Source organism: Protopterus annectens, chromosome 1.part1, assembly GCF_019279795.1.
Source record: "Protopterus annectens isolate FY-2018-M chromosome 1.part1, PAN1.0, whole genome shotgun sequence".
Lineage (NCBI taxonomy): Eukaryota > Metazoa > Chordata > Ceratodontiformes > Protopteridae > Protopterus > Protopterus annectens.
The window spans coordinates 1173605010-1173631527 of record NC_056726.1 but is presented as its reverse complement, the minus strand read 5'-3'; the positions used below and the strand labels follow the sequence as shown (position 1 = coordinate 1173631527).

Genomic DNA, 26518 nt, shown 5'->3' with positions numbered 1-26518 from the left:
AGGGGGCACAAAGAGGGAAAGACAGTAGGGAAATCAGCTCGGGATGTGCAGGATGGGTGTCGGGAAGGTCCATAGCCGCCCATTTCTTTACTAGCAACAGCTGTGCATATGTATGAAATTTGGTGTGAAATTTGAAACCTTCCACCCCTGAGAGAGGGGTGAGGACAACAAAATATGTTGTACTGCAAATTAGAATTATCAGTTTACATGTCCAGTGGACATGTGTGCGAATTGGGCAGCTATGTATGGGGTGTAATTTTTTTGTGGGAACAGATTGCCCTTTTTTTATTTTTATTTTTCAGGTGAGAGTGGAATGTGAGGTAGAGGAAGTAGATATATTTGGGGAGGTAGGTTGGGGGAGGTAAACAGACAAGACGCATACAGGGGTGGAGTTTGACACATTGGGTGGGTAAACACAATTGACGGGGAAGGATGTTTGGAAATCGCAAGCCCATGAGCCCACAGATGGTAACAGTGGAACTGAGATCCCCACCCATGGGCAGTCACCACTGCACCTTCACAGCCCCAAGGGTGACTGTGCTGGGGGCTGAGTAGGACGGGCAAGCTCACCCGAGAGACGCACCACTCTTGCCTCAAGCTGGCGTGGGGGATCAGCGACTGAACGCTGGATCTCCCTACGCACCACAGCCCAGACCCTTCGAAGGGTGACGGGTGGCCATTTTCTGCCCATGCTTGCACGGGGGGGACGAGCCCCATCCCCTGCAGCGCTTCCACCCGAAGGTGGCACAGGACCAATGGAGGAGGGGAGTCCGGGCTGGGCACCGGAGCTGCTGGTGCCAGGTGCACTCGCCAACTGAGGAGGGACAGGTGGATCCGCTGGGACCGGCCTTCCCATATGTTCTGTGATTAGGTATGTTTAATTACAACATAAAGAACAGCATTCCAGATTAGTTGTAACAGCATGCAGTAATATTCCCATTAATCCAACACACCAAGGGTCCAACAGTTGAACAGCAAGCATAACACATGCATATATTGAACGACAGTGGATATTCCAACAGCATGCAGGATGTTTGGTAGCAACAGGCCACCATGAACATGGTGTTTGAACAGGGCACATGCATCAACATCAATGCAAATATTTATAAAACAATAGGACATATGTCCCAACAAATATTTAAGGTTACACATACCCATTGAGGTGTGGAATTGCATGGTTTATGCACATACGGTAGGGTGTAGAAAAAAACTCAGTTATCAGCCCCCTGCTATAAAACACGCTAAACTGTACTGCTGATCTAACCAGCATATCCTATAACTGAAAAGTTCATCTCTACTTGATTCCCAAGTAGACTATTCTCTATCTGTAAAGCCTAGCACTTACTCCTACAGTACTTGCACCTTGATAAAGCACTCTTATTATAGATAGTACCCCACCAGCCCAAAACCCACTTCCCCCGGAGTCCTTTGAAAGTTCTTTATCTACTACTTCTAGTATGTCGAGGGATCAGTTGCTAGTGTCCTCTCCAGCTCAACTGGTGAACCTGGGAATATTGAGGCAATGTTACAATTGCCTCATGTACACAGACAATCCTCTCCTTCTCCCACAAAACACAAATACATGCGAGAGATGCAACTATACGGCCAAACTGGAGGCTGAGCTCTCTCAACATAGGATTGGCAAGACCAGACAGGAGGAGAAGGCAACCACACACAATACATACCCAGTCACACATGGTACCATCACATCTTCAAATCATACACATACTCACACAAAGACATACTCGGAGGCTCTGGTCAAAAATTTACCAAAACAGCAGAGGCCACCAAAGCAGACACCCAAACAACTACCACCTCACGACCCAACACATGCAACACATAGACCACACAGTCAGAGTGTCAAACAGTCACAGCCCTTAAGGCCAAACAAAATGCCAGACACACTTGTCATTGGTGATTCCATAGTCAGACACACTGATGTCCCGCTCACCAGACTGAGTAAGGAGAAGGTCACAGTAAGCTGCCTGTCGGGCGCTAGAATCCGCCACATAATGCAAGCACTCAGGTCTCTCAACAGCAGGTACAAGTCGACTCAGTCATTGTCCACGCTGGTGTCAACGACCTGAGACGTACCTCCTTGGACTACATGAAAAGGGACGTCGAGGAGCTCTCTGATTATGTAGCCCAGGCAGGTATGACCCTGACCTTGAGCAGTATCCTACCTTCACCTAGAATGATGCCACAATACAGTGATAAGATGATCAGCTTTAATAATTGGCTTAAATTCTGGTGTCATTCAAAGGGGATCCAATGTCTGTCTGCCTGGGATGACATGCTGGACAAGCCACGCTGCTTCGCAAGGGACGGCTTGCACCTGTCACCCTGGGCTTCCGGATATTGGCAAAGGCTCTTGCCACCCCATAGTGCCTTTTTAGGCAAGGCTCAAATTCTAAACCTACCAGCCTAGAACACCAAAAAGGAAAAAACTAAGGGTAATGCTGCTCAATGCCAGAAGTCTCAATCTCAAGATGCACGACTCGAGGCCCTTCTCAATATGGAGAACATCGATGTCTGTGCTGTGACAGAAACCTGGTTCAAGGCTCCTGAGAGCACCCCAGCACTAACAGGTTTCACCTCATATCATACGCTCCGGCCCCAAAATCCGGACAACACCAAGAAAGGAGGGTGTCCATATTCATAAAGGACACCCACACCTAAAGGTTGGTGGCAACGCACGATGCATCGGAGACCATCCAGGTGCAATTAACCATAGGCAAGACTGCTCTGCAATTTGTAGCATGTTACAGGCCACCCTCTCAAACTCAGGAACCTCACATGGCCTTCCTGAAAACATTGAGGGATAAATGTATCTCCAAACACCATCATACTAGGTGACTTCAACTACCCTAATATAGACTGGGAACACTACTCAAGCCCGAACACTCTAACCCAAAGATTCCTGGAGTTCATAAACTCAAATGCCATGGAACAACTAGTCACCATCCCCACAAGAGGTGAAAACATACTTGATCTCATCATCACGAACATGGGATCAAAATGTTCAACACCGAAGTATACCCTCACTGGTGAGATCAGATCATAAACTAATCTCGCTGGAGGTCCTCATCCCGCCCCACCTGAAACAAAAGACCACAGTGAAAAACTTCTCAAAAGCCGATTTCACACTTCTAAAACTAGTATGGTCTCCTTTAAGGCCCCTGAGCCAGTGGTAAACATTACTCAAACCGCTGAATCACTTACAAATGCCTTCTACCAGCACCTACAGGACTGCATGGATCAGGCAATCCCAAACAAAACTAAGACTCTCTGTACCAAAGGCAAGCGTCCAGTCTGGTGGACCCCAGCCATAAACAAGCTCTACAACAAAAGGAGGAAGCTACTACAAGATAGAGCAAAATCCTTGAAAGGTAAGACACCTTTGATCATTATAAGTAAAAACTAAGAGCTCTCATAAAATCATCCAAGGCAAATTTTGAGAGAAAAATCGCCAAGGACTCTAAAGACAATCATAAGGCCTTCTTTAGCTATGTTAGAAACCTAGGAGGAAACTCCCAGATATGCTCAGAATTAGTTCAAAATGATGTGAAAATTACTGAACCTACACACATTGCTAACATACTGGCTGACAGGTTCAGTGCAAACTTCTCCCAAAAGGAGAGATATCTATTCCAGAGGATTGTAGCCCCCAAACATCTCCAACGCCCAGGTGAGAACTGCCCTCACTAAGGCAAAAACACAGCATCCATGGGACCGGATGGTGTCCCCGGCTGTGTGCTTCATGAACTCAACGAGGAATTAAACCCACAGTTAGGACAGCTGTTTAATCTTAGCCTCACCTCAGGATACGCACCAAGGAGTGGCGCACGGCGACTGTGGTCCCACTTCATAAGGGCGGTGCCTCCACAGACCCTGGAAATTACCGCCCATTAGCTTGACAAGCCTTATCTGCAAAGCCATGGAGAGGATCATAATGGAACTCATAAATAAAGACATAGGGAACTTGCAGACTTTGGATCCAACCCAGTTTGGCTTTGTCAAAGGCAGATCCTGCCTCTTAAACTTGGTTGACTTTTTCGAGACAGTCACCAAGGCCATTGATGAGGAAAGGCAGTCCATACAGCCTACCTCGACCTGGCAAAGGCCTTCACACAATACCCCACTCAGGTATCATCGAAAAACTCATCAGCTTGAATGTAAACCCATACATCACAAGATGGGTTGCAAACTGGCTGCGACAGAACCCACAGGGTCAGAGTTGCTGGAGCCATGTCAGACTCAAAGCCTGTCACAAGTGGTGTCCCACAGGGCTCAGTCCTGGGTCCACTCTTGTTCGGCATCTACTTTTCTGAAGTACAAGCAAACACAGGAGGGTTATGGCTGACAAAGTTTGCAGATGACTGCAAACTGGGCGCCATAGTCGAAAACACATCTGACACAGATATCCTCCAGAAGGGCCTCACAGAAACGGATAACTGGTGCCAGAGCCATGGCCTGAAGTTAAACGCCAAAAAATGCATAGTAATACCCTTCGGGAAAAACAAGGTTACCCCTAGCTACCATATAGGTGACAATCCACTGAGCACAGAAAAAGTCATCAGGGATCTGGGGACCCAAGTTGACAGTAGTCTTTCGTTTGACACTCATGTTGCTAAAGTAGTTAGGAAAACCTTCTATATCGCCCACCTGATCATGAAGGGATTCACATCTAGATCAAAGGAGGTCATCGTCCCCTGTACTCATCACTCATTAGACCTATGATTGAGTACAATGCCCGCTCGAATGTATCTGACCAGACACCTGATGCAGCTTGAAAGGCCCCAAAAGTTCCTCACCAAAAGGATAAAGGGTCTCAAAATATGTCTTATGCTGCCCGACTGAAAGAACTCCAGCTTTATTCAGTCTCATACCGCTTGCTCAGAGGTGACCTGTGCCTGACATATAAGGCCATGTCAAACCCAGATTTGATGAATATGCTTCACCTCAAAAATCTAGATCCCTCAGAACCACAAGGGCGGAGACTTAAACCTTGACACGGTTATAAATAGAACGTGCTGGAGGGACAGATTCATCACCCAGAGACTCCTATGCTGTGGAACAAAATCCCGGTACATGTGAGGCAGAGCACTCTGGCCTTGTTCAAGAGGAATCTTGACCAATGGATGGGAGATCGCAGATATACCCCAGGGATTACTTCAGTGTCACTGCTTGACAGAGGCACAGAAAAATGATAGGCATAGTTTTTATTCAAACTAAAGGGGTGGCGAAAGCCACATAACTATGGGCTAGGCTTATAAATGCCCTTGGGCAGATAGCCTAGTATGAACCTATGAACCTATGAACCTATGAACATCTTATAATGATCTTTTAGTCTACACTACATTCCCAGTGACTGCAGTTGTATATCCCCTACCTGTATTATTACACTTGCCGCCATACATTAGGTTGTGTCATGGGTTTGGCTAGTTCAATATATGCTTGACCCATATCTGACATACTAACTGTCCGGGGATCAGGTGTTACTGCTACATATTTCTTGTTTGCATTTATATGTCTTTATCTACATATCTGGGATGTTTTCAGATGACATTTTCACTTCGATTTGTACAGAACCCTGCATTTCTTAACACACTCACATTTCTGGTGAATAATTACATGCTACATGTGTGCCAGGTTTACTTATTCATGCCAGCCAGTAACTGACTATTGTGGACTGTATATATATTTCACAGCTGCTAGCACTTCCATCACCCACTTTATATGGGTCTGCATAACTCTCGGTTGTCAGCACATTTTCAAACAGTACTGTTTGTATAATGCAAGGGTACTACAACATTTCAGACTCTGTGACACAGACACACTCTGGGTTTTAGACCTTTATTAATGAAATTGCACACTTTTCCACAGGCTCACTCCTTTATTTGTTTTAACGGTGTTTATGGCAGACATGTTCAAGACATATTATACCTTTATTAATAGGTTAGAACAATCTTTGTTCAGGCTCACTCACTTATGTTATATGAAAGTGCCTGCAGAGATATTATTCCAGACATATGTTACCTTTCTTAATGGGTTACTACACTCTTTTTCTGCCTCTCTGAAGTTTTATCTGGCAGTACATACAGAGGACTTATTCAGGCAATTCTATGGCTGTTTTATTGGACTACAACACATTCTTTCATGCTCTCAAAACATATTTTATATAACAGTACATGCAGAATAATCATTAACCTGCCTGGTGGCGCAACCTTAGCAGCCTATCAGCATAGGCTTGCTGATTCGTAACACGGTCACCTGCAGCTGTAAAATAAATGAAGGGATATTGAAACATACCTATCCGTTATACATACTCCATTATCAATTCTTACATACTGCATTCCATGGCTACATACTCAGTTGTGGGGCATCCTGCATCCCATGGGCCTCCTTTATCCACTGGTTCAGGCGGTCCTGCATTCGTCTCTTCAGGTCTGCATGGTGGTGACGGACCTGCTCACCAGTCCGGGGAATGCCTGTGGCACTGGTGAGGTCACGAGCTAACCGGTTCCAAGCCTCTGCCTTGTACTCCGTCCCTTGGAACTGGCCCTGCAGGAGTCGTGACTCGTGACAGTGGACAAGGAGCCAAACCATGTATTTGGACTCCTCGATGCCCCAACGTTGCGCTCGGAAGCTTGAACCCTCTCCTACACCTGCCATTCTGACTGCAAATAAGTGCTACAATCAGTTATGGCGAGTATTCCTGCCTATGGGGCTTAAATATGCCACATTGGTCATTTTGTAAAATTCTCGGCTGACTGCAGACCTGCTTAGTAATGGTTAAACTACCATTCGTAAGTATATGAATGTTAATAGTGGCTGCTTCCTCTATGTTGTCATGGCGTAGTGGTTCTGTACTTTGATTATGATGCACAGGGTTCTGGGTTCGAACCTTGTCATTCTTTTATTTTATTACTGTTTAGACAGGCTAGGGGGTGTGGCTGCGTTTAAGCAACTTAGCTGTACGTTGCTGCCCGGTGCACTACAGTGCCCTGGTTGGTGCAGCGCGCACGTCCGCGCAAACACATTGCGCTGGGTAAAGCACTATTAAACTATGGGCAACTCTGTTTAGCTGGGTAAAGCGCTATTAAACAATGGGCAACACTGTTTAGCTGGGTAAAGCGCTATTAAACTATGGGCACCTCTCTTTAGCTGGGTAAAGCGCTATTAAACTATGGGCACCTCTGTTTTGATGGGTAAAGTGCTGCTTAAGAGCAGGCTATCATATATCTGGATCCTTTAAAAATATATATTTTGTTCACTGATAAATTAGCCATTTCACTGCTTTTAATAATATTTTAATCATATATGTCTGGTATTATTTCAAATACTGATTTAAAACATAAGAAGGGGGAGTGGTGGGAATCGAACCATGAATGCCTCAGCTTTGTGCATACACTCTACCATTATGCTATTGCTATTTGGATTAATTTGCATAAGTAGTTCTTATATGCTCTTCAATGTCACAATTGCTAACTGTGGTTAAGCAATGGGCACACCCGCGCAAACAAATGCAAATACGGGCAGCTATGTCGTGGATGTAAAAAAAATAAAATTTATTTGTTACGTTTTATAACTGTGATGGGGGTTTACAGTGTCAGGGAGTGTGGTGTTGGGTGCAAGTACATTTGAGCGAACTCGCTCTTGTCTGTTGACACTATGCTTTTTAAAACCTTGCAGGGGCGTGGACTTTTAGACTGCTCGGCAGTCGGACACGCCCCCTGCTTTCCTACTCAGTCCGTGTAAGAGTTCCGGATGAGTCAGCATGCCCTCATGAATATTCATGGCACACTGACTTCAGTCTGTTCAACTGCAGCCTCCGAGTAAGACTTATTAAGTCTTACACGGAGGATTATTAAATCCGGGGGTACATCTTTACTTTAGTTACTCAGTTTTATTTTCATCTTTTTACAGGAAAACATTGTATTGTTTAGCATTTACACACTGTTTATTATATGTATGGCTGTGCTCCATGCATTTGTAACATTGAATTGTGATTTTACCTTGAATTAAGTTATTTGAATGTACTGTGGAGATTTCACTCTCTCTGACAGAAAAGTATTGTTTAAAGTGCTGTTAACCTTCATTTTATAGCAGTTTAACATGGTTAAAGTGCATGGAGCTAATTTTAAACATTAGTCTGGCACATCGGTTGCTTTGGTGTTTGAACTTAGTATACTGGAAATTCTTTCTGTCGTAAAAAAATTCTGAGCACATTTCAGTCATTTTTTTTGTGATTTTAGGTTAGTTTGGTGGTGTTTAGTTGGGTGGGGACATACTCATTACTAGAAACTTTAAGGGCTTTTGTGATACATTATCCAGTACTGTCAGCTTATTATTTAGTTGTTTTTCTGTCCCCTGACTTAATGGGTCTTATCTCTGGTACCCACCTCCCAACAAATCCGTCTGAACCTAAAAAGAAAAAACAAAATAAAAATATGCCTCAGCCTATGTTTAGTGATTCTGTCGGGGCCACTGCTTGGCCTGCAGACCACTTAACTTTTGCCCCACCTCCCTCTATTGCAACTTTGTTGGCCTCTTTCGAATGGGGGTTACACACATCCTCCAGGACAGTTCTATTACCTCGCACAGGTAGGAAATAACCAAACCCTTTAAATGCAGGATTAGTCCAGGGTAAGAGACCCCTTGCCAGACAAAATATTCTGTTAGATATTTTGTCTAATAGTGAGGTTCACAAGAAAAAGAAACAGAAACGTCTTACAGTGATAATCAGATTATAGCTGTTTGTCAGGCTTATATGGTTTCCTTGGCTGAGAGTGTTCTGCAGACAACTAATTCTGGTGGTTATGTTCCCATACGTAGCTCTTGTGCTAGTTAGCGTAGAGCATTTTCTGCTGTCTCAGTGAGGAATCAGATGAGGAAAATGGTGATTTCCTAGTTGACAATGAGTCCAATCACTCTGATTCTTTGGAAGGCAATCCTGAGATGAAGTCCAAACAGGTGTTCACTTTTCCTCAGATGATTGCTAGATTTATGTTTTTCATTCGGGAGCAGTAGGAAACTACCCCAGAGCTAAGCAGGGTGTATGAGCTTATAGAAAATGAGATTCCCAATTCTGTGGCTATCCCACCTCTCTTATCAGCCTTGGAAGATGTTTATAAAGCTGCCTGCAAGACAGCAGTATGTATTTCAATAGTCTCTAAAAAGACTCGGGCGAAAATGTAGGGTCTCCTTAGACAGAACATGTCTCATTTCTCATTTGACTGCTGACCCAGCTGTGGTCTCATCAGCTGCCTGCTGAAATAAAAAGTCCTTGGCTTCATCTAATCAGACGCCCACTAATAAAGATGGAAAATGGGTAGATCTTCAAGGCAAAAGGATGCCTGTTTCTAGTAACCTAATCTTTAGAATGTTAAATTATCAAGGCTTTATGCTGAATTTATTTTACAGTGTTAATACGGTTTGGATGATTTTGCTGCATCTTTACTTGCAGAGCAAAGGTCTTGCATAAATGAAATTGTTTCTAATTTGATTCAGGTTTCAAAACACACTTTAAGAAGTGTGCTTGAATGTGCAGATACAGTCTCAAGAAATGCTGCTTCTTATGTTGTATTAAGACAATATGCTTGGTTACATAATCAGAACTTCTCTGGTGATTTAAAAGCCAAATTTTTCAGTTCAGTTTTAAATTCTGAGTTGGTGCTTGGGCCCTCTGTTACACAGATTCTCAAAAAGTGTCATGACAGAGGCAAATTAAGGCATGGGGTTATTTAGGATGTTTCATGTACCCAAGTTCTTCCCAAACAAGGCATATTCCTTCAGAGGGCAGAACAAACAAACAAAAATCCCAGCCAAACAAAAGTCAGGGATCTAAAAGGAAATGGCAGAAGGATAATTCTTCAAAACCAAAAAAGAGGGGCTCCTTTCCAAAAAAGAATCAACCCCCAAAAAGGAGCACTCCTGCAAACACATCAGAGATTTGTTCTTTCTAAATATCTTCTCAAAAGTTCAACGATTCAAAATGCTTACCTTACAGTCGGTCCTAGAGTTGTTTCCAAACCACTGTTTCATCATGACTGTACATCTCAAGGATGATTATCATATTCCTGTTGCTCCCAGTTTCAGGAAATGTTTGAGATTTGCTGTGTTTGGCTTAGTTTATCAATTGTGTGCATTACCCATATGGGCTGTCTACTGCACCTCGTCTATTTACAAGGTGTCTGGCCAGGGCATCCACATTTTTCCTTATTTAGATGACTTGCTGATTTGTGCAGATTCTGTATTTAGGTACTTGGAGTCCTTAGAAAAGGTTGCATCTCTGCTGTCCTTTACCGTCTGAGCTTAACATTGGACCTTTAAAAGTCCTTCATCACAGTCTGTCAACAAATTGTTTTCCTGGGGTGTTTAGTATACACAGTAAATAGGATGGTCTTCCTGACAGAAGACAAAGTTCGGATTTTTCAAGGTATTTTCTTGGATGGCCTAATGATACCACTAGCCTAACTACTCATGAGAAAAATTAAATGGTACTTGAATAATTGTTTCATACAGCATCTTCATCCCTTGGATTATCATGTGCCGGTACTGGGATTTGTGAAACAGGAACTGCAGTGGTGGATGGATCAACTCTCTCTGAAGCAGTGACTCTCTGTCTCCCTTCAGACCCTGGTCCAATCTGTCCAGACAGATTCTTCAGATTTTGCACGGGGAACAAGGCTTGTGAGGACCTCAGGACATGCCAAACCACCTAAATGTAAAAAATATATTGTCAGTGATTCTCTTGAACAAGCAAGAGATACGGGGTCATATCCTCTTTGCCAGTTGGCAGTAATGGCCTGGGGGCTGGCTGTACAGCATTCTTTGACCCTTCAGGCCTCATAATTCCATCAGAACAAAACACAGTGGTAAACAGATTACACAGATCCTGGACAGACCCTCACGAGTGGAAGCTCCATGTAGAGGCCTTCCTGGACTTGATCCAAGTGTGGGGAATTCCTCAAGTAGTTCTGTTTGCCCTCTTTCAAAACAGACAACTGAAGAAAATTTGTTCAAGGCCATTATTGAAAGCCAGACACTCTGTCATTCCTATGGTTGGGAATGCTGATTGTATGCATTTCCACACTTTCTAATGATTCATGGTGTATCTAAAGACTCATAAAGAATTATCAAAGATCATTGTGATAGCCCCCCCCCCCCCCCTTTTGGCTCAGGCAGAGTTGGTTCTCCCTTTTAAAGGAATTGGCCAAGGGCAATTACCACAAGCTTCCTCATAGACTGGATCTGCTTACATAGCATCATGGGTGAATGGTACTTTGAACATTTGCATCTGACAACCTTTTAGGCACTTGTGTCATGAGGATGTGCATCAGGTATTTAAAGGGGCAAGAAAATCTGCAAGTAGAAATTCTTCCTTCAGAAATAGAAGAACTTTTCTTGATGGTGCCTGGCAGTAACAGATATTTCAAACAAGTTTCAGACCTCTGAATTTTGAAATATTTCTGTGAGCTACTTCGATATGGTTTGTCATATGCTTTTATTAAAGTGCGTCTTGCGGCTGTATAAAATTGTCTTCCATCTCTTTTTGTGGTCAAACAGGTTAGGAAAGAAGTTTTGGGAAAAAGCTTTGGGAAAAAACATGTACCAGTGAATTATCACATAGGTGGCAATACACTAAAGACTGAAAGTGTGATAAGAGACTTAGGGACACAGGTGGACAGTGGTCTCACCTTCAATAACCACATTGCCACAACAGTCAGGAAATCCTTCTATGTGGCACACCTCATCACTAAGGGCTTTTCATCCTGAAAAAAGGAGGTCATTGTCCCACTGTACTCATCCCTCATTAGACCCATTATAGAATACAACGCCCCATTTGGTATGTACCTCTCAAGACATCTGCAACAACTGGAAAGGCCGCAGAAATACCTCACTAAAAGAATCACAGGCCTAAAGCAGATGCCCTATGCTGACTGCCTTAAAAAACTCCAGCTATACTCTGTCACATATTGTCTACTCCAAGGCGATCTCTGCTTAATATACAAGGCCATGTCAAACCCAGAGCTGTTGGACATGCTACACTTAAAGAAATCCCAATCCCTCAGAGCCACATGCTCCAGGGATCTAAATCTTGTCATCACAATAAACAAAACATGCTGGAGGGATAGGTTCCTGACCCAGAGACTCCCCAGACTCTGGAATAGACTGCCCATACGTGTCAAGCAGAGCACCTCTTTGGCCTTCTTCAAAAGGAACATTGATGATTGGATGAGAGAAAGGAAATTCACCCCGGGGATCACGTCAATCGCCCTACTAGACAGGGGTCCAGGGAAATAAATAGTGTGGGAAGAAATAGCCAGGGAATTGTTATGGCTAGGCTTGTATAGGCCCTAGGGCCGATAGCCAAGTACCAACCTATGAACCTAAGACCCCCTTGAAAGCAAACTCTTTCTCCCTGAGATCTCAGCTGTGATCTTGAGAAATTAACCTTATCGCCTTTTGAACCTGCCTCTCAGGCTGATTTACAGTTCGTTACTTGAAAGATTGTTTTACTCTTTATTCTGAAATCTGCAGGACAAGTTTCTGAGCTGCAAGCTCTAATGGTGTCCCAACCCTATCTGTTTTTCATAAGGGCAGGGTTGTGTTATGACCAATTTTTCATTTATGCCTAAAGTTGTATCTGAATTTACCTTAAATCAAGCCATCAATCTCCCAGTGCTCTCTCCCAATCCAACAATCAAAAAAGAAAAGATGCTGTGTACCTTGGATGCACACAGGTTGGTCAGGTAGTACCTTGACAGAACAAAGCTTTTTAGTGTTAATGAACAGCTGCCTGTCTCTTATATGGGGGCTATGAAAGGTTAACCTGTCTTTAAGGAAACTATTGCACAGTGGTTGTCCTCTGCTGTTGTTTTCTGTTACCCCCACCATGGTAAATCTTTTCCAGGCAAGGTTAAGGCTTACTTGACTAGGGCTTTATCCTCTTCGATAGCATATTGGAAAAGAGTAGACTCTAGAAGCATCCTAGAGGCAGCAACCTGGTCCTTTGTTCATATCTTCACAAAGCACTACAAACTGGATTCCTTTTCAAGGTCCAGAGCAGACTTTGCTAGGACCATTCTCCAGGACCTCCTGGTTCCTTATCCTTCCACTCACACTTAAGGTAAGCTTTGGGAATCTAGTCAAAATACCACAGAGGCAGTGAGAATGCTGAACATATTATAGTTGCATAAGTCCTGCTAACCTGTAACAATAGATATTTGAATTTCTCACTGCATCAGTGACAGCGCTGGCATGCCTTCACCTAGACTGTATATAGATGGAGTGGGTTCCAGCCTCTGTGATTTGTTTGTTGTTGGGTTTAGTTTTTATATGGTATTGTGATTGACTGCAGCTTTACTCTTGCTAGATGATTCTGGCTTCATGTACTTTACTCTCCATCTTTGTGGAAATAAAAAAACCTGAATACTCTCATCCTGTGACAGCTGAAGATTGCCCTCTCAAGATATCCTCAGCCATTCAGCTGTCAGAGGAAGAGAGAGGGAGAAGAGTTTGAGCTTTTGAAATTGGCCAGTACTGGTTTTCCTTGACAGATAACCCAAAATGCTACTGAGACAATGAGGAATTTGAACATCTACTGTTGTAGTTAAGTAGGACTTCAGCAACTGTACTTTTCTTGTCTGCAGCTTGAAACACCTGTGCTTATAGACCAGATATGGTAACATCCCTGCAGAAACTACTGTCATACTTCTGTATTTTTAATATTTTGTTTAACTTCATTGACCTGATTTCACTTCTAAAACTAGTTGTTATTTATCTTACTAAAGCCACTTTTTTCCTCTCTTTTCTTGTTTGAAATTTTCTAGGATTTCTATGCATCCACTAAGGAGAAAGAAGCCTTTGAATACTTTATTAAGAATGTGGATTCTTCCCTGTCTCTGGAATATCATAGCATCCTTGAAAATCTTAAGGTAAAATTTTCCCTACAGTATAACAGATGATGACTTAATCAGCACATATTAAAATGTATCATGGCTAATACTGGAAACCCTCCTTTGGGATCGATGAGTGGTAATATCCCTCCATGTAAGTTTGACAACCATCTGTCCAAGCCCCCATTTCACAACCTCAACAGCAGTATTAATAACACAAATGCGAAAACTAGAACTTTCATCAAAACCAAATGAAAAATAAAAAAGAAAAGCACCGCCCATTTTTAATGTACAGTATCCTGTCCTGCTTCCATCATAAAAAAATAAGTAACTAATAGTACCTATAAACAAACAACTCGGGTCCATGAACTTTCAGTCAGCAATCGGAAACCGACAATGTGAGAGTGTTCAATTTCGCCGTTTGTTCTTACACCTGGGTTCGGAGCTGATCCTCGGCTCCGTGTCGGCCGCTTGGCAAGCTCTGCATCGAGAAGAAGCTCGAGACCAACCTAACTCCCACAATCCCCCTCTGCCTTTACCTCAGATCTAGTTTGCCGCTGCAACGTTCGCATCAGATTTGATGAGCTCGGGCCAACTCAAGCTAAGATTGATTATTTTCTTATATTTCTTATATATTTTTCTAAAAAAAGTTGTTTCTAAGTGACCGTGTGTGTGTGTGACTAGTGTATCGAGGGTTCTCGGTTCCGTATATAAATTTTATATACTTTATTAGAGTTTTCCCTCGGGGCCTACTCCACCCATTTAACTTGGATTGACTACTGGCTTGGACTATTTTACTGGATTTGACAAATTGTTTCTGGAATTGACAAATTTACTGGACTAGACATATTACTGGCTTTTTCACTAGTTACTGTACCTAATTTGACATGTCTGAGAAGGCTAAATCTGGTTTTAAACGCTGGCAATGTGGGCAGAAGATGTCTGTGACTGATAATCATAGTTCCTACGTCTACTGTCTTGGCCCTCTCCATCTGCAAGAAGACTGCTCAATATGTCATTCTTTCAGTGGGAGGGTCATGACAGATAGGCGCAGGAAACTTATGGACAGGGGGCTTTTGAAGCCTGCCTTTCAAGAGGCTTTGGATGCTTCAGACCAGACATCCAAATCCTCGAAGGAATCGAAGACGTCGGAGCCCAGGTCATCGGCTCCGAGCTCTTCAGTCAAAGTTCGATCACTGGTTCCACAGACTTCGGGGCCGAGTGTTGAACTGTTGTCAGTTTCCGAGCCTCGAGTCTTGGAACTGGTGACGGAGCTCCCTCCCCCGGCACTGTTGAGGTCGGCTCCGTCTTCGATTCCTTCGACGCGTTCTTCCAGGCCCCTCTCCGACACCGATGTAGACCGCGTGGTGCAGAAATTAATGGAGAATACGGCCTTATCCAAATTCATCTCTGTCTCCTCCCAGTTGGTGTCGAGACTCGAAGGCCTTCCCTTATCTCCACCTGTTCCTCCTCCGATGCCTATCCAGTCTTTGGAGCTGGAAGAAGCTGATCTGCTGATTGTGGAGCCCTCGGTGCCAGAACCGTCTTTCTCTCGGTCGGCTCCGTTCACCTCGACTCCGTCGGATCCGTACCGAGTCTCGGAGCCGAAGATCCATCCTTGGATCCGGGACTGAGAGTCGGACCGATGTTTCGGTTCCGACGCTCCCTCTCGGGGCCTCGGCTCGGATCGACTCGGCTCCGTCCTCGGGGTCGATGCCTTCGGTGCCTGTCTCGGGGATTCTTCCGATTTCTTCGGAAATGGGAGATACCTCGACTCGGGACCCGGGGGCCTTCGACCTCATGAGGAAGGTGTTGTCTACCCAGACAACCACATCAGCAGAGACGGCTTCTCCTTCCCATAAAGGACCGTTATCCTCCTCTGCACCCACGGCTACATCTAAGCGTCGAGCACCTGTGTCTCAGCCACCCCTGGAGGGTGCCCCCTCTTCCTCGGAGGCTTCTTCGGATGCCCCCCCCCGAGGAAGTTCCGAGGAAAAGATTGTGTAAGAAGAGACACTTAGATTCTCCACAAGAATCATTGACATCGGACACTGACTTGGATGAGTCAGAAGGGTCCCCAAAATCACCCTCAGAGGATGTCTCCTTTTCTGACATCCTGGAGATCCTAAAGCAGAGAGGTGATTGGCAAGCCCTCCCCCCTTCTGAGGATGAGTCAGTCTTGCTGAAGGCATTCGGTGCTCGCCCTTCCTCCTCCTGGGTCACTCCGCCCTTCGATGAGTTGATGGAGCTGATTGCTCGAAGGGCGTGGGAGACTCCTGACACTGTGGAGCCAGTCCCTAGAAAGCCTAACAAATATATTACTGCCCCTCAGGATAAGGCTTATCTGACAAAGGGAGTGCCAGTGGACGCTATGGTGGTGGCAGCGGCCACGAAAAAGGAGATGTCTGAATCTTCCTCATCTGTCCATCTGCCTAACAGAGATTCTAGGACTATGGACAGGTATGGGAAGCGCATTTTTAGTTCAGCGGCTTTTTCTATGCGATCCCTGAACTATTTGACCCACTTCACACGGCTACAGAGGGATCTAATCAAAGAGTTGGGAGATACCCTCCAGGGTACTACAGATGCTGCTGTTTCAGAAAAGGTTACAGCACATCTCAATATCCTTACATCTATTGCAAACTCGTCCATGAGGCTGATCTCATACGCAGCCGAAGGATCGAGTAGGGCAGCAGCTTCAGCGATTGCTCTTCGTAGACAATCCTGGATGCACTTATGTTCATTTGTGGAAGCCTTCAAGTCTTCCTTTACTAACGCCGCATTTGATGGTGCCACGCTCTTTGGCCCCAAAGTAAAGGAGACCCTTACCCGGTGTGAGCAAGAGGGAAAGACTCTGTCTGCTGTCGGAGTCCGTTTTTCCACCCCATCCAGACCGTACCCCAAAGGGCAACGTGGTGGAAAAATGTGGTTTCGAAAACCCCAAGGATCTTTCCCAGGCACACAGGGTGATGCCCCCTCTAGAGGCAGAGGAGGGGGCAGAGGTGGAAGACGCCGCCCTGGCGGCAGAGGGGGTCCGCAAAACCAAGGTGACAGGGATACACCCCCTGGGAAACCTTTCCAGCACTCCTGAGAGGAGGCCCGACTGTCCTGCTCTGGAGGCAGTCGGGGGTCGCTTAGCTTTATACCCTCAGGCCTGGCAAAATCTTACATCAGACAATTGGGTAAAAAGCGTTGTTACCAGAGGTTACAGAATACCCTTCCTATTGCCCCCAATTCCGAAGAAAAGACTCCCAGATGTGCCGCCCCATCTGCGAGACCCTGCAGCTATAGAAATTTCAAAGCTGCTAGAAAAAAGAGTAATCCAATCAGTCCCAGCGGACCAAAGAGGATTCGGAACTTATTCAAGGTTCTTTTTAGTTCCAAAAAAGACAGGGGACTGGAGGCCGATTCTGGACCTAAGCAATCTCAATACCTTCATCAAGAAAGAAAAGTTCCGGATGGTCACGCTTCAATCGATCCTTCCATTTTTACAGAAGGACGACTGGATGTGCTCAATAGATCTGAAGGACGCATACTACCACATCAAAATGGCCAGGGCGTCCAGGGATCACTTGCGCTTCCGGCTGGGAGCCAGTCACTTTCAGTTTCGAGCCCTGCCCTTTGGTCTGACCTCAGCCCCCAGGGTTTTCACCAAATGCATGGCAGTGGTAGCGTCTCACTTGAGACGCCTGGGATTCCAGGTGTTTCCGTATCTGGACGACTGGCTCCTTTCTGCCACCACCCAGCATCAACTGATTCAGGCCAGGGATTACACACTACAGCTTTGTGTTCATCTCGGAATTTCCGTAAATTTCGAAAAATCTTTACTACAGCCATCACAGCATATCTCATTCATAGGAGCAGAATTGGATACGCATCGTTTAATTCTAAGACTTCCTCCAGAAAGGATAGCCTCACTACAAAGCCACATATCTCTTCTTCTGTCATCCAGAAAATCCCCAGCAAAACTGGTTCTGAAGGTTTTGGGTCTCATGGCAGCTTCTCTCATTGCGATACCATTGGGAAGACTGCACATGAGAGTTCTACAATGGCTACTGTTTGCACAATGGTCGCTCCAACAGCTACCTCTGACACACGAAATTCTGATCACAAACACATGCAAATCACACCTAGCCTGGTGGCTCCGGACTTGCAATCTTTCCAGCGGAAGACCATTTGTGCTACCCACGCCGACAGCTACGGTGACCACGGACGCTTCCCTGATAGGGTGGGGGGGCATCTTTCAGGGACAGACAGTCCAAGGCGAATGGACCAATTTAGAGTACAATCTGCACATCAATGTTCTAGAGTTGAGGGCAGTGTTTCTAGCGTTGCAACACTTTGCTCCCCTTCTTCCTCTAGGGACTATTACAGTTCAGACGGACAACATGTCCGTAGTCTGGTACATAAACAAACAAGGGGGAACCAAGTCTTATCAGCTATGCAGAGAGGCCATGAGAATCTGGCAATGGGCGGAGTCCACGGGTCGCTTTCTGATTGCAACGCACATCCCGGGGTCATCCAACGTCATAGCCGACAGGTTGAGCAGAGCAATCCTGTTGCCTCACGAGTGGTCCCTCAAACAGTCAGTTGCGAAGGAGATTTTTCGCAAATGGGGCCAGCCTTCCTGCGATCTTTTTGCGTCTCCAATGAACGCCAAATGCAGAAGCTATTTTGTCCTATTACCCCCTCCAGGGGAAGTCCCCAGGGACGCTCTGGTTCATGATTGGCCCCCGGGTCTCCTGTACGCTTTTCCTCCCTTTCCCCTGATTGCAAAGTTTCTGCAGAAAGCCAACAACCTGCAAAGGACGATCATCCTCATTGCCCCATTCTGGCCTCGTCAAATCTGGTTTCCCTTTCTTCTGGCACACCGCATTCGGGAACCCTGGATCCTGGACCCGGAGCCGGATCTACTGACCCATTCGTCAGGGGCTCCCCACCCCTCGCTACTATCACTCCAACTAGCAGCTTGGCTGCTCCACTTCCCTACTTAGCCAGGTCTGATCTTCTTTCACCTGCAGTTCAGAATATACTAGTGGCTTCTCATAAAGCTTCCACTACAAAGACTTACACTAGTAAATGGAAGCGTTTTGTTTACTGGGCAAATACACAGCAATTGGACCCTGTTATAGCTCCCTTAAATAAGATTTTGGAGTTTTTAACCAAATTGTTCCACCAAGGAGCTTCTCCTGCCACTTTGAGAGTGCAATTGGCTGCCATTTCCAACTTTCATGTGGAAGAATGTGGGGCTCCTATTATGGCTCACAGACTTTGTAAGGCCTTTCTGAAAGGATCTTTCCATATTAGACCACCAGTTAGAACTCCTACATCACCTTGGAATCTGAACCTTTTATTATCTAAATTGATGCTACCTCCGTTTGAACCAGCCTCTTCTTGTCCATTGACGTATTTGTCGTGGAAGACCCTCTTTTTGGTGGCCATTACATCGGCTAGACGGGTGTCAGAGCTTCAGGCTCTTTCTATTAAACACCCTTATTTGATCTTTCACTCTGACAGAGTATCTCTTCGCACTAATCCGTCCTTTCTCCCCAAAGTTTGCTCCGTTAATAACATTAATCAATCCATTGAGCTCCCTACCTTTTTCAAAAACCACTCCAATAAGTTGGAGTATATGTTACACAAGTTGGATGTTCATAGACAACTTAGATTTTACCTGGATAGAACAAAGGATCACAGGAAGACAGATCAACTTTTTGTAGCCTTTGCAGACAGCAGGAAGGGTATAGCAGTTACTAAACAAACCCTTTCCAAATGGCTAACTGATTGCATTATATTTGTTTATGCTACTTCGGAACAAACTTTACCTGTCAAACCCAAGGGGCACTCTACAAGATCAGTGTCTACATCCCTGGCTCATGCAGCTCGCTTACCATTAGACACTATTTGTGCAGCTGCCACTTGGTCTAAACCACATACATTCATTTCTCATTACAAGGTAGACAGGGTTTCTAGGGACAGGGCAACCTTTGGTTCCACTGTGCTCAAGAACGTTCTCCTGTGAGTTCCTCAGGAACATGGAGCTAGGGACGCTACCCAGGTGTAAGAACAAACGGCGAGATTGAACACTCTCACATTTAGAAGTTATGTCCTTACCATAACGTTCCATGTGGAGTGTTCATCTCGCCTTTGTTCTTACATTCCCACCCTCCCACCCTCAGGAAGAACGTCCAGTTTGGTGTCTGGTTTGGTTTCTTCTGCTTCTGCATTACGCAGTTGTTGTGTATATATGTATATATATATATATATATATATATATATATATATATATGTATAGGTGTTTCTCTCAGTTATGTTGTGTTTTTGGCATGAATGTGTTATTCTCTCTGTTGACTTCTGGTTTGCTTGCAAACTAGATCTGAGGTAAAGGCAGAGGGGGATTGTGGGAGTTAGGTTGGTCTCGAGCTTCTTCTCGATGCAGAGCTTGCCAAGCGGCCGACACGGAGCCGAGGATCGGCTCCGAACCCAGGTGTAAGAACAAAGGCAAGATGAACACTCCACATGGAACGTTATGGTAAGGACATAACTTCTAATTATTTTACTTTGACTCTTAACATTTAAAGTCAAAGCCTTAAACATAATAATTTACCATTTGCCATACTTAAATTTCCTTTTCTTCCTCCCATTACCTAACAAGTAAGCACCTTCACCAGACCTAGCTGTAGCAGAACTAACCTCCTCACCTTTCTCAGAAACATCCCCACTATCGTAATGTACAACAGAAACTGTTTTTTTTCTGTAAAAAGCAAGATAGAAGAGGAATTAAGCTGCTATTTTAGTGGGACAGCCTTGACCTTGAGGACAGAGCTGGACATGCTGTGCCATAACCCAGAGCTGTTGGACATGCTCCACTTAAAGAAATCCCAATCTCTCCAAACCACACTCTCCAGGGACCTAAACCTTGTCACCACAATAAACAGAATAGATTCCTGTCCCAGAGACTTCCCATACTCTGGAACAAACTACCCATTCATGTCAAGCAAAGTTTCTCATTGGCCTTCTTTAAGAAACATCTTGATGACTGGATGGGAAATAGAAAATTCACCCCGGGGATCACTTCTGCGGCACTTCTTGACAGGGGCACAGAAAAATAATTTTCTTGGGTGGCAAAAGCCAGGGAACCTTTTTAGCTAGGCTTATATAGGCCCCAGGGCCGATAGCCTAGTACCTACCTATGAACCTATAACCATTCACTGGCTGTGTAATAGCTGAAATTTACCACTTTTACTTCAAGGGTTTGTTCCTCCTCATATGGCCTTTTAAAGGGGGGTGGGGCAAGACTGTGTGGCCTGAAGTGACCTACAGCCTCACACCTACTTCTGGAATGCTCACATTTCAAGGAAAGGTAACTTTTTTTCCTATACCAAGTGAAACTGTCTAGGTTTTCCCTGGCTAAATACTGATGTCCTTTGTGTTTCACTGTTGCAGTCTTCACATTTGGGTTATCCCTGCCAGGGTAGTCCTCCACTGGCCCGAATACCAGAGTCTTAGTATTTCTGCGTCGGTTGCTGTCACTTCAGGACTGACGTCAGGTCGTGAGTAGTATAAAGCAAGGCAGCCAACGCCATTACATCCATCTTTCTTGCTGTGGAGCCCAAAGCAGAAGTAGTTTGCACGAGTGCCAGTCGGCCGCTACCTGAGTTTCGTCTACCGAATTGAAGATGAAGTTTTCTAAAGCTAAGTACCCCATTGGGGATCCGTTTTTCTTAACTGATGTCAGAAAAAGTTAATAATTGTCTCACCTGTGGAAAGCAAATACCACACCGAGACTTCCATTCTTACTGTGTCACTTGTTTGGGCCCAGTCCACAATGTCCCCCATTGTCGCTTCTGTGCTTTGTTCAATGCCAGAACTATCTATCATCAGGCCCTTATTGTAGCCAGATATTTTCGCTTACAGTCCTCGAATTCCGATATGGCTTTGGTAAGCCATCCGACAGCAGATCTTCCGAAAAAACTTAAAGATAAAGACAGAGACAGGCCACACAGGTCCAAACCTACCTACGACGCTTCCGTTAAGCTAGTTGTCAGTTCTCCGGTCCTCAGTGAGGCGCTTTCGCAGCCCCTGATGCCCACTTCTGTGGATTTGCAGGCTACTACCGGGACCCTTTCGGAGTCCGGTATGCCGCATAACTCTTCTTCGACTAAGGATCCTGCGGTCGTCTCTACCATGGATGGATCCGGAGCCCCTGAGCAGGCACCAGCTTCCGAGGAAGTCCTTCGCACTACCGATTCTCAACACAAACCGACGTCTTCTTTTGTGACTACCTTTCTTTCGAAAACGACCAAGTTTCTTAGGCCCAGGGTATGAACCACACCCAAGAAACAGACAACCCACTCTCAGGCACCTGCTTCCTTGTCTCAGTCTCAAATGCTTAAAATGGCAGAAGACCTTATCATACTGGTCAGGGGAAGTCAGGCTACCCCCTCCAAAAGGAAAAGAGATTTATCCCCTGTAGTTTTGCCTGAACAAGAGTCTGATGACTCTGATGCACCTGAATATGAAGACATGCAACCCCTCTCTACTTATGATGATTCTCATGCAGAGGATTCCATCCCTTCAGCGTCTCCCCCAGAGGATTTTTCATTTAGGGAAACCCTGCAAACCTTAAGGGAGCATTTCCAGTGGGAGAGTCAAGACTACCCTTAGTCTAAAAAGAGACTCAGGGAATTCCTAGATCTTCAACAGCACAGACCCTTGGCCATCCTCCCAGCCCTGGATCTTGTGGAGGATGTTTTCCTGTAATCCAGCTTGACTCCTGACACCCTCCCTCCTGCGCCCAGAAAACCAGACAGGTACTGTAAAGTCCCTGACTCACACAAATTTCTTTTTAAAAATCCTACTGCTGACACTGAGGTAATTTCTCAAGGTCCTAAAGGGATTAAAGCAACCTGTGCTAAGAATCCCACCCCCTCAGATAGGGATTCCTGAGCACTAGACAGATGGGGTAAAAAAAGTATACACCTCAGCTACTCTTGCTACCAGAGCACTAAATTGTCAGTTTCATATGCTAAAATTTCAACAACATACACTGGAACTCCTCAAACAAAAAATGTCTTCCTTTCCTGCTTGAGCAGAATCTAAAGAATTACAAAAGTTAATGCATTCTGCAAGTCAAGTAACTAAACACACCTTGCACTATGGTTTTGACGCCCTAGAAGCTTCTTGCAGGGCAGCAGTCACTGGATCTGTCATTAGAAGGCATGCATGGCTTAAGGAACAGCCCCTGTCAGACCATATAAAATCTAAATTGTTGGATGCCCCCTTACACAAAGACAACTTATTTGGCACTAAGGCAGAAGAGGTCTTAAAAAAGATGGAAGTAAAAGTAAAAGCTATGCAAACAGTTAAGGAATACTTGCAAGTCCAGCCACCCAGGTTCAGCAGGCATTGTCCCACCAAACACTGGTCCCTTCTGCTCCCACCAAGCCAGTCCAGCCTAGGCCCCGGGGAACCAGACACCCCAGACAGCAGCCACAAGGAATGCAGAGATCTAAGCAGTGGACTACCTCCACTTCAAAACCAGGGAGTTCTAAGCCACCCCCTTATGGTAAGAACTCACAATGACTCACCTCCCCCACTCCCTCCCTCTGCCCACCTTCACTTACCCCTAGGGGGAAAACTCTCCTTTCACACAAGCACCTGGGCCACCATTAACAACAGCCACTGGGTTCTGAACATAGTGTCTCAGGGATACAAATTTTCCTTCCACATCCTTCCAACCCCAAATAGGTTCCCAGGTCTGCCTCCAAACCAGTGGGCAAAGGCTCAAAAGCAAATCCTTTCCCTGCTTTCTATGAGGGCAGTAGAGCACGTTTCTGCAGAACAGATCGGCTAAGGTTTCTACTCGAGACTTTTTCTGGTGCCCAGAAAAGAGGGCACCTGGAACCCCATCCTTGATCTATCCATTCTAAACACCGTCCTGGTGATCCCAAAATTCAAAATGCTCACCCTCCAGCAGCTGCTACCCATGCTGTCCAAGGATGCTTGGCAAGCCACCCTAGATCTAAAAGAGGCCTACTTCCACATTCCTGTCAGGGAATTATGCTGGAAATATCACCATTTCAGGGCAGGATCTCAGCACTTTCAGTTCTCTGTACTTCCCTTTGGCTTATCTACTGCTCCCACAGTTTTCCCAAATGTCTTGGTCCAATTATTGCCTTTTGCAGACAAAGAAATATCCAGATTTACCCATACTTAGATGACTGTCTTATTCAGGCAGACAGCCAGAAAAAGCTACTCAGGCACCTGGCCTTTGTAAAGACCCTACTAACCTGCCTAGGGTACACAATCAACGAAATTAATTTCCAAACAGGTGCCCACCCAAAGGATTATCTTCCTGGGAGCAAACCTGGACACAGCATCACAGATGGCATTCCTTACACCAGAAAAACAAATTTTCCTGACAGCCTACTTGTCTCAACTAGCCACCAGCCCCCAGTTATCTGCAAGGAAGATCCTGCAAGCTCTGGGGTTTATGGCATCTTGCATACTACTCATTCCATATGCCAGACTGCGTATTAGGAAACTTCAGTGGCACCTAAAAAGCCTTTGGTGTCAACACTCAGAAGATCTAGAAACTCTTTTACCTATAATTCCTTAACTCAGAAAAGATTTTCTTTGATGGGCAACAGCATACTTCCACAACAAGGGGCTTCCTTTGTTACCACCCCCTGCCTCCCAGACCCTCACCACAGATGCATCAGACAGTGCTTGGGTGCACACTTGGACAGCAGGTGCATACAGGGCCTATGGAGCCTGCAGCAAATCCATTTGCACATCAGCCAAAAAGAGGTGATGGCTGTCCAGCACGCCTTGATAGATTTCAAACCCCTTCTCTCCCCAGGGGCTCTCCTGATCAGAACAGATAACACCAGTGCGTTGTGGTATATCAACAAGCAGGGAGGGACTCACTTCTACCCTGTATGCAGGCTGGCCATGACCCTTTGGCACACAACCCCTGCCATGCAACTGCACCTGTTAGTGCAATTCCTACTAGGCTCTCTCAACTCTCTGGCAGACCAATTAAGCAGAAATCTTCTGGACCCACATGAGTGACAGCTCAATATAAGAACCTTCACCCTGATAAATCAGAAATGGGGCACCCCGAAGGTTGACCTCTTTGCCTCCCACACCAGCCATCAGCTCAGCAAATTCTGCACCAGGGAGCATCACTGAATGGCTTGGAAAGTGGATGCCCTGTCCTTCCCCTGTGTCAATCTGTCGGTCTATGCCTTTCCTCCACTACCTCTCATGCACAGGGTACTGCTCAAAATAAAGGAAGAAAAATCAGGGACAATTCTTATAGCTCCGGACTGGCCTCACCAGCACTGGTACCCCTTGCTGTGCAGCCTGTCCCCACTGCCACCATGGCATCTTCCTCAGATTCCAAACCTCCTGAACCAGTGGGAAGGGTAATTCATGCATCCCCAGTTGCAGACACCCAATTTGGCATCTTGGCTTATTCCCTAACCCCGGATCAATCTGCCAACCTCAGTAAACAGGTTCTAGATGTTATCCGTGAGGCCAGAAGCCCTAGCACTAGAACATCTTATGCTGACAAATGGAAACGGTTCTGCACCTGGATCCAAGCTAAGGGAAGTCAAAACAGCACATACATACCTCCCTCCCTCTCATCCTGGAATACCTAGCTGACCTACTACATACTGGCCTCTCTTTCTCCTCTGTAAAAATTCATGCCTCTGCTACTTCTGCTAATTTTCCCACTGACTAGCCCCTTTTCTCCCATCCTTTAATCAAACAGTTCCTAAGAGGGGCTAGCAACGTGAGGCCACCCAGAAGGGCACCATCCTCATCTTGGGACCTTAACTTTGTATTGGAAAAGCTCACCCTGCCCCCTTTCGAACCAGCTTCTTCTGCATAGCTAAAATTTCTCTTCTGGAAGACAGCATTCCTTCTGGCCATCACTTCAGCCAGAAGAGTCTCCGAGATGCAAGTGCTAATGGCTGTGGAACCCTTCATCATCTTCCATGCTGACAGGGTATCCCTCAGAATGAACCCATCCTTCATGCCCAATGTGGTGTCCAGTGTGGCTCTCAACCAATCCCTTCATTTGCCCACCTTTTTCCTAATCCCCAGAACAAGGGGGAAAGGACTCTGCACTCTCTAGATGTGCACAGACAGCTCAGATTCTATCTAGACAGGACTAAATCCTTCAGAATGTCTGATCAATTGCTGGTTAGCTTTGCTACACGGGCCTTCTGCTCTCTTCAGCCATCTCCAAACAAACGATTTCCAGATGGATAGCACACTGCATCCATTTTTTGCTACAAACAACATGGAAAGCCTTCCCGAAGGGGGTCAGGACTCACCCCACCAGAGCAGCTTCCATCTCTGCAGCTTTCCTCAGAGGAGTTCCCACCAGGGACATCCTTGAGGCTGCACCTGGGCATCTGTTCACATTTTTACTAAACATTATCACCTGCCTCTATTCTCCAAATCCAGGGCAGGGTTTGCCTCTGCAGTCTTGCAGGGCATCCTAACCAGCCCCTAGTTTCTTTGACTGCCTCCACCCATTTCCTCAGCTTTGGGAATCAACCCAAATGTGATGACTGCAACAGTAAAACACGAAGAAC

General features: G+C 45.4%; 1 protein-coding gene across 1 annotated transcript in view; it reads left to right on the top strand.

Moving 5' to 3' along the window:
- The window catches only part of TMEM143 (transmembrane protein 143), a 1024200-nt gene that overhangs the window by 276191 nt on the left and 721491 nt on the right, over positions 1-26518 (top strand). The window contains exon 4 of the mRNA XM_044080554.1: positions 13839-13943. Within this exon, the coding sequence (XP_043936489.1) occupies positions 13839-13943 (105 nt within the window). The remainder of the gene's footprint in view (positions 1-13838; positions 13944-26518) is intronic.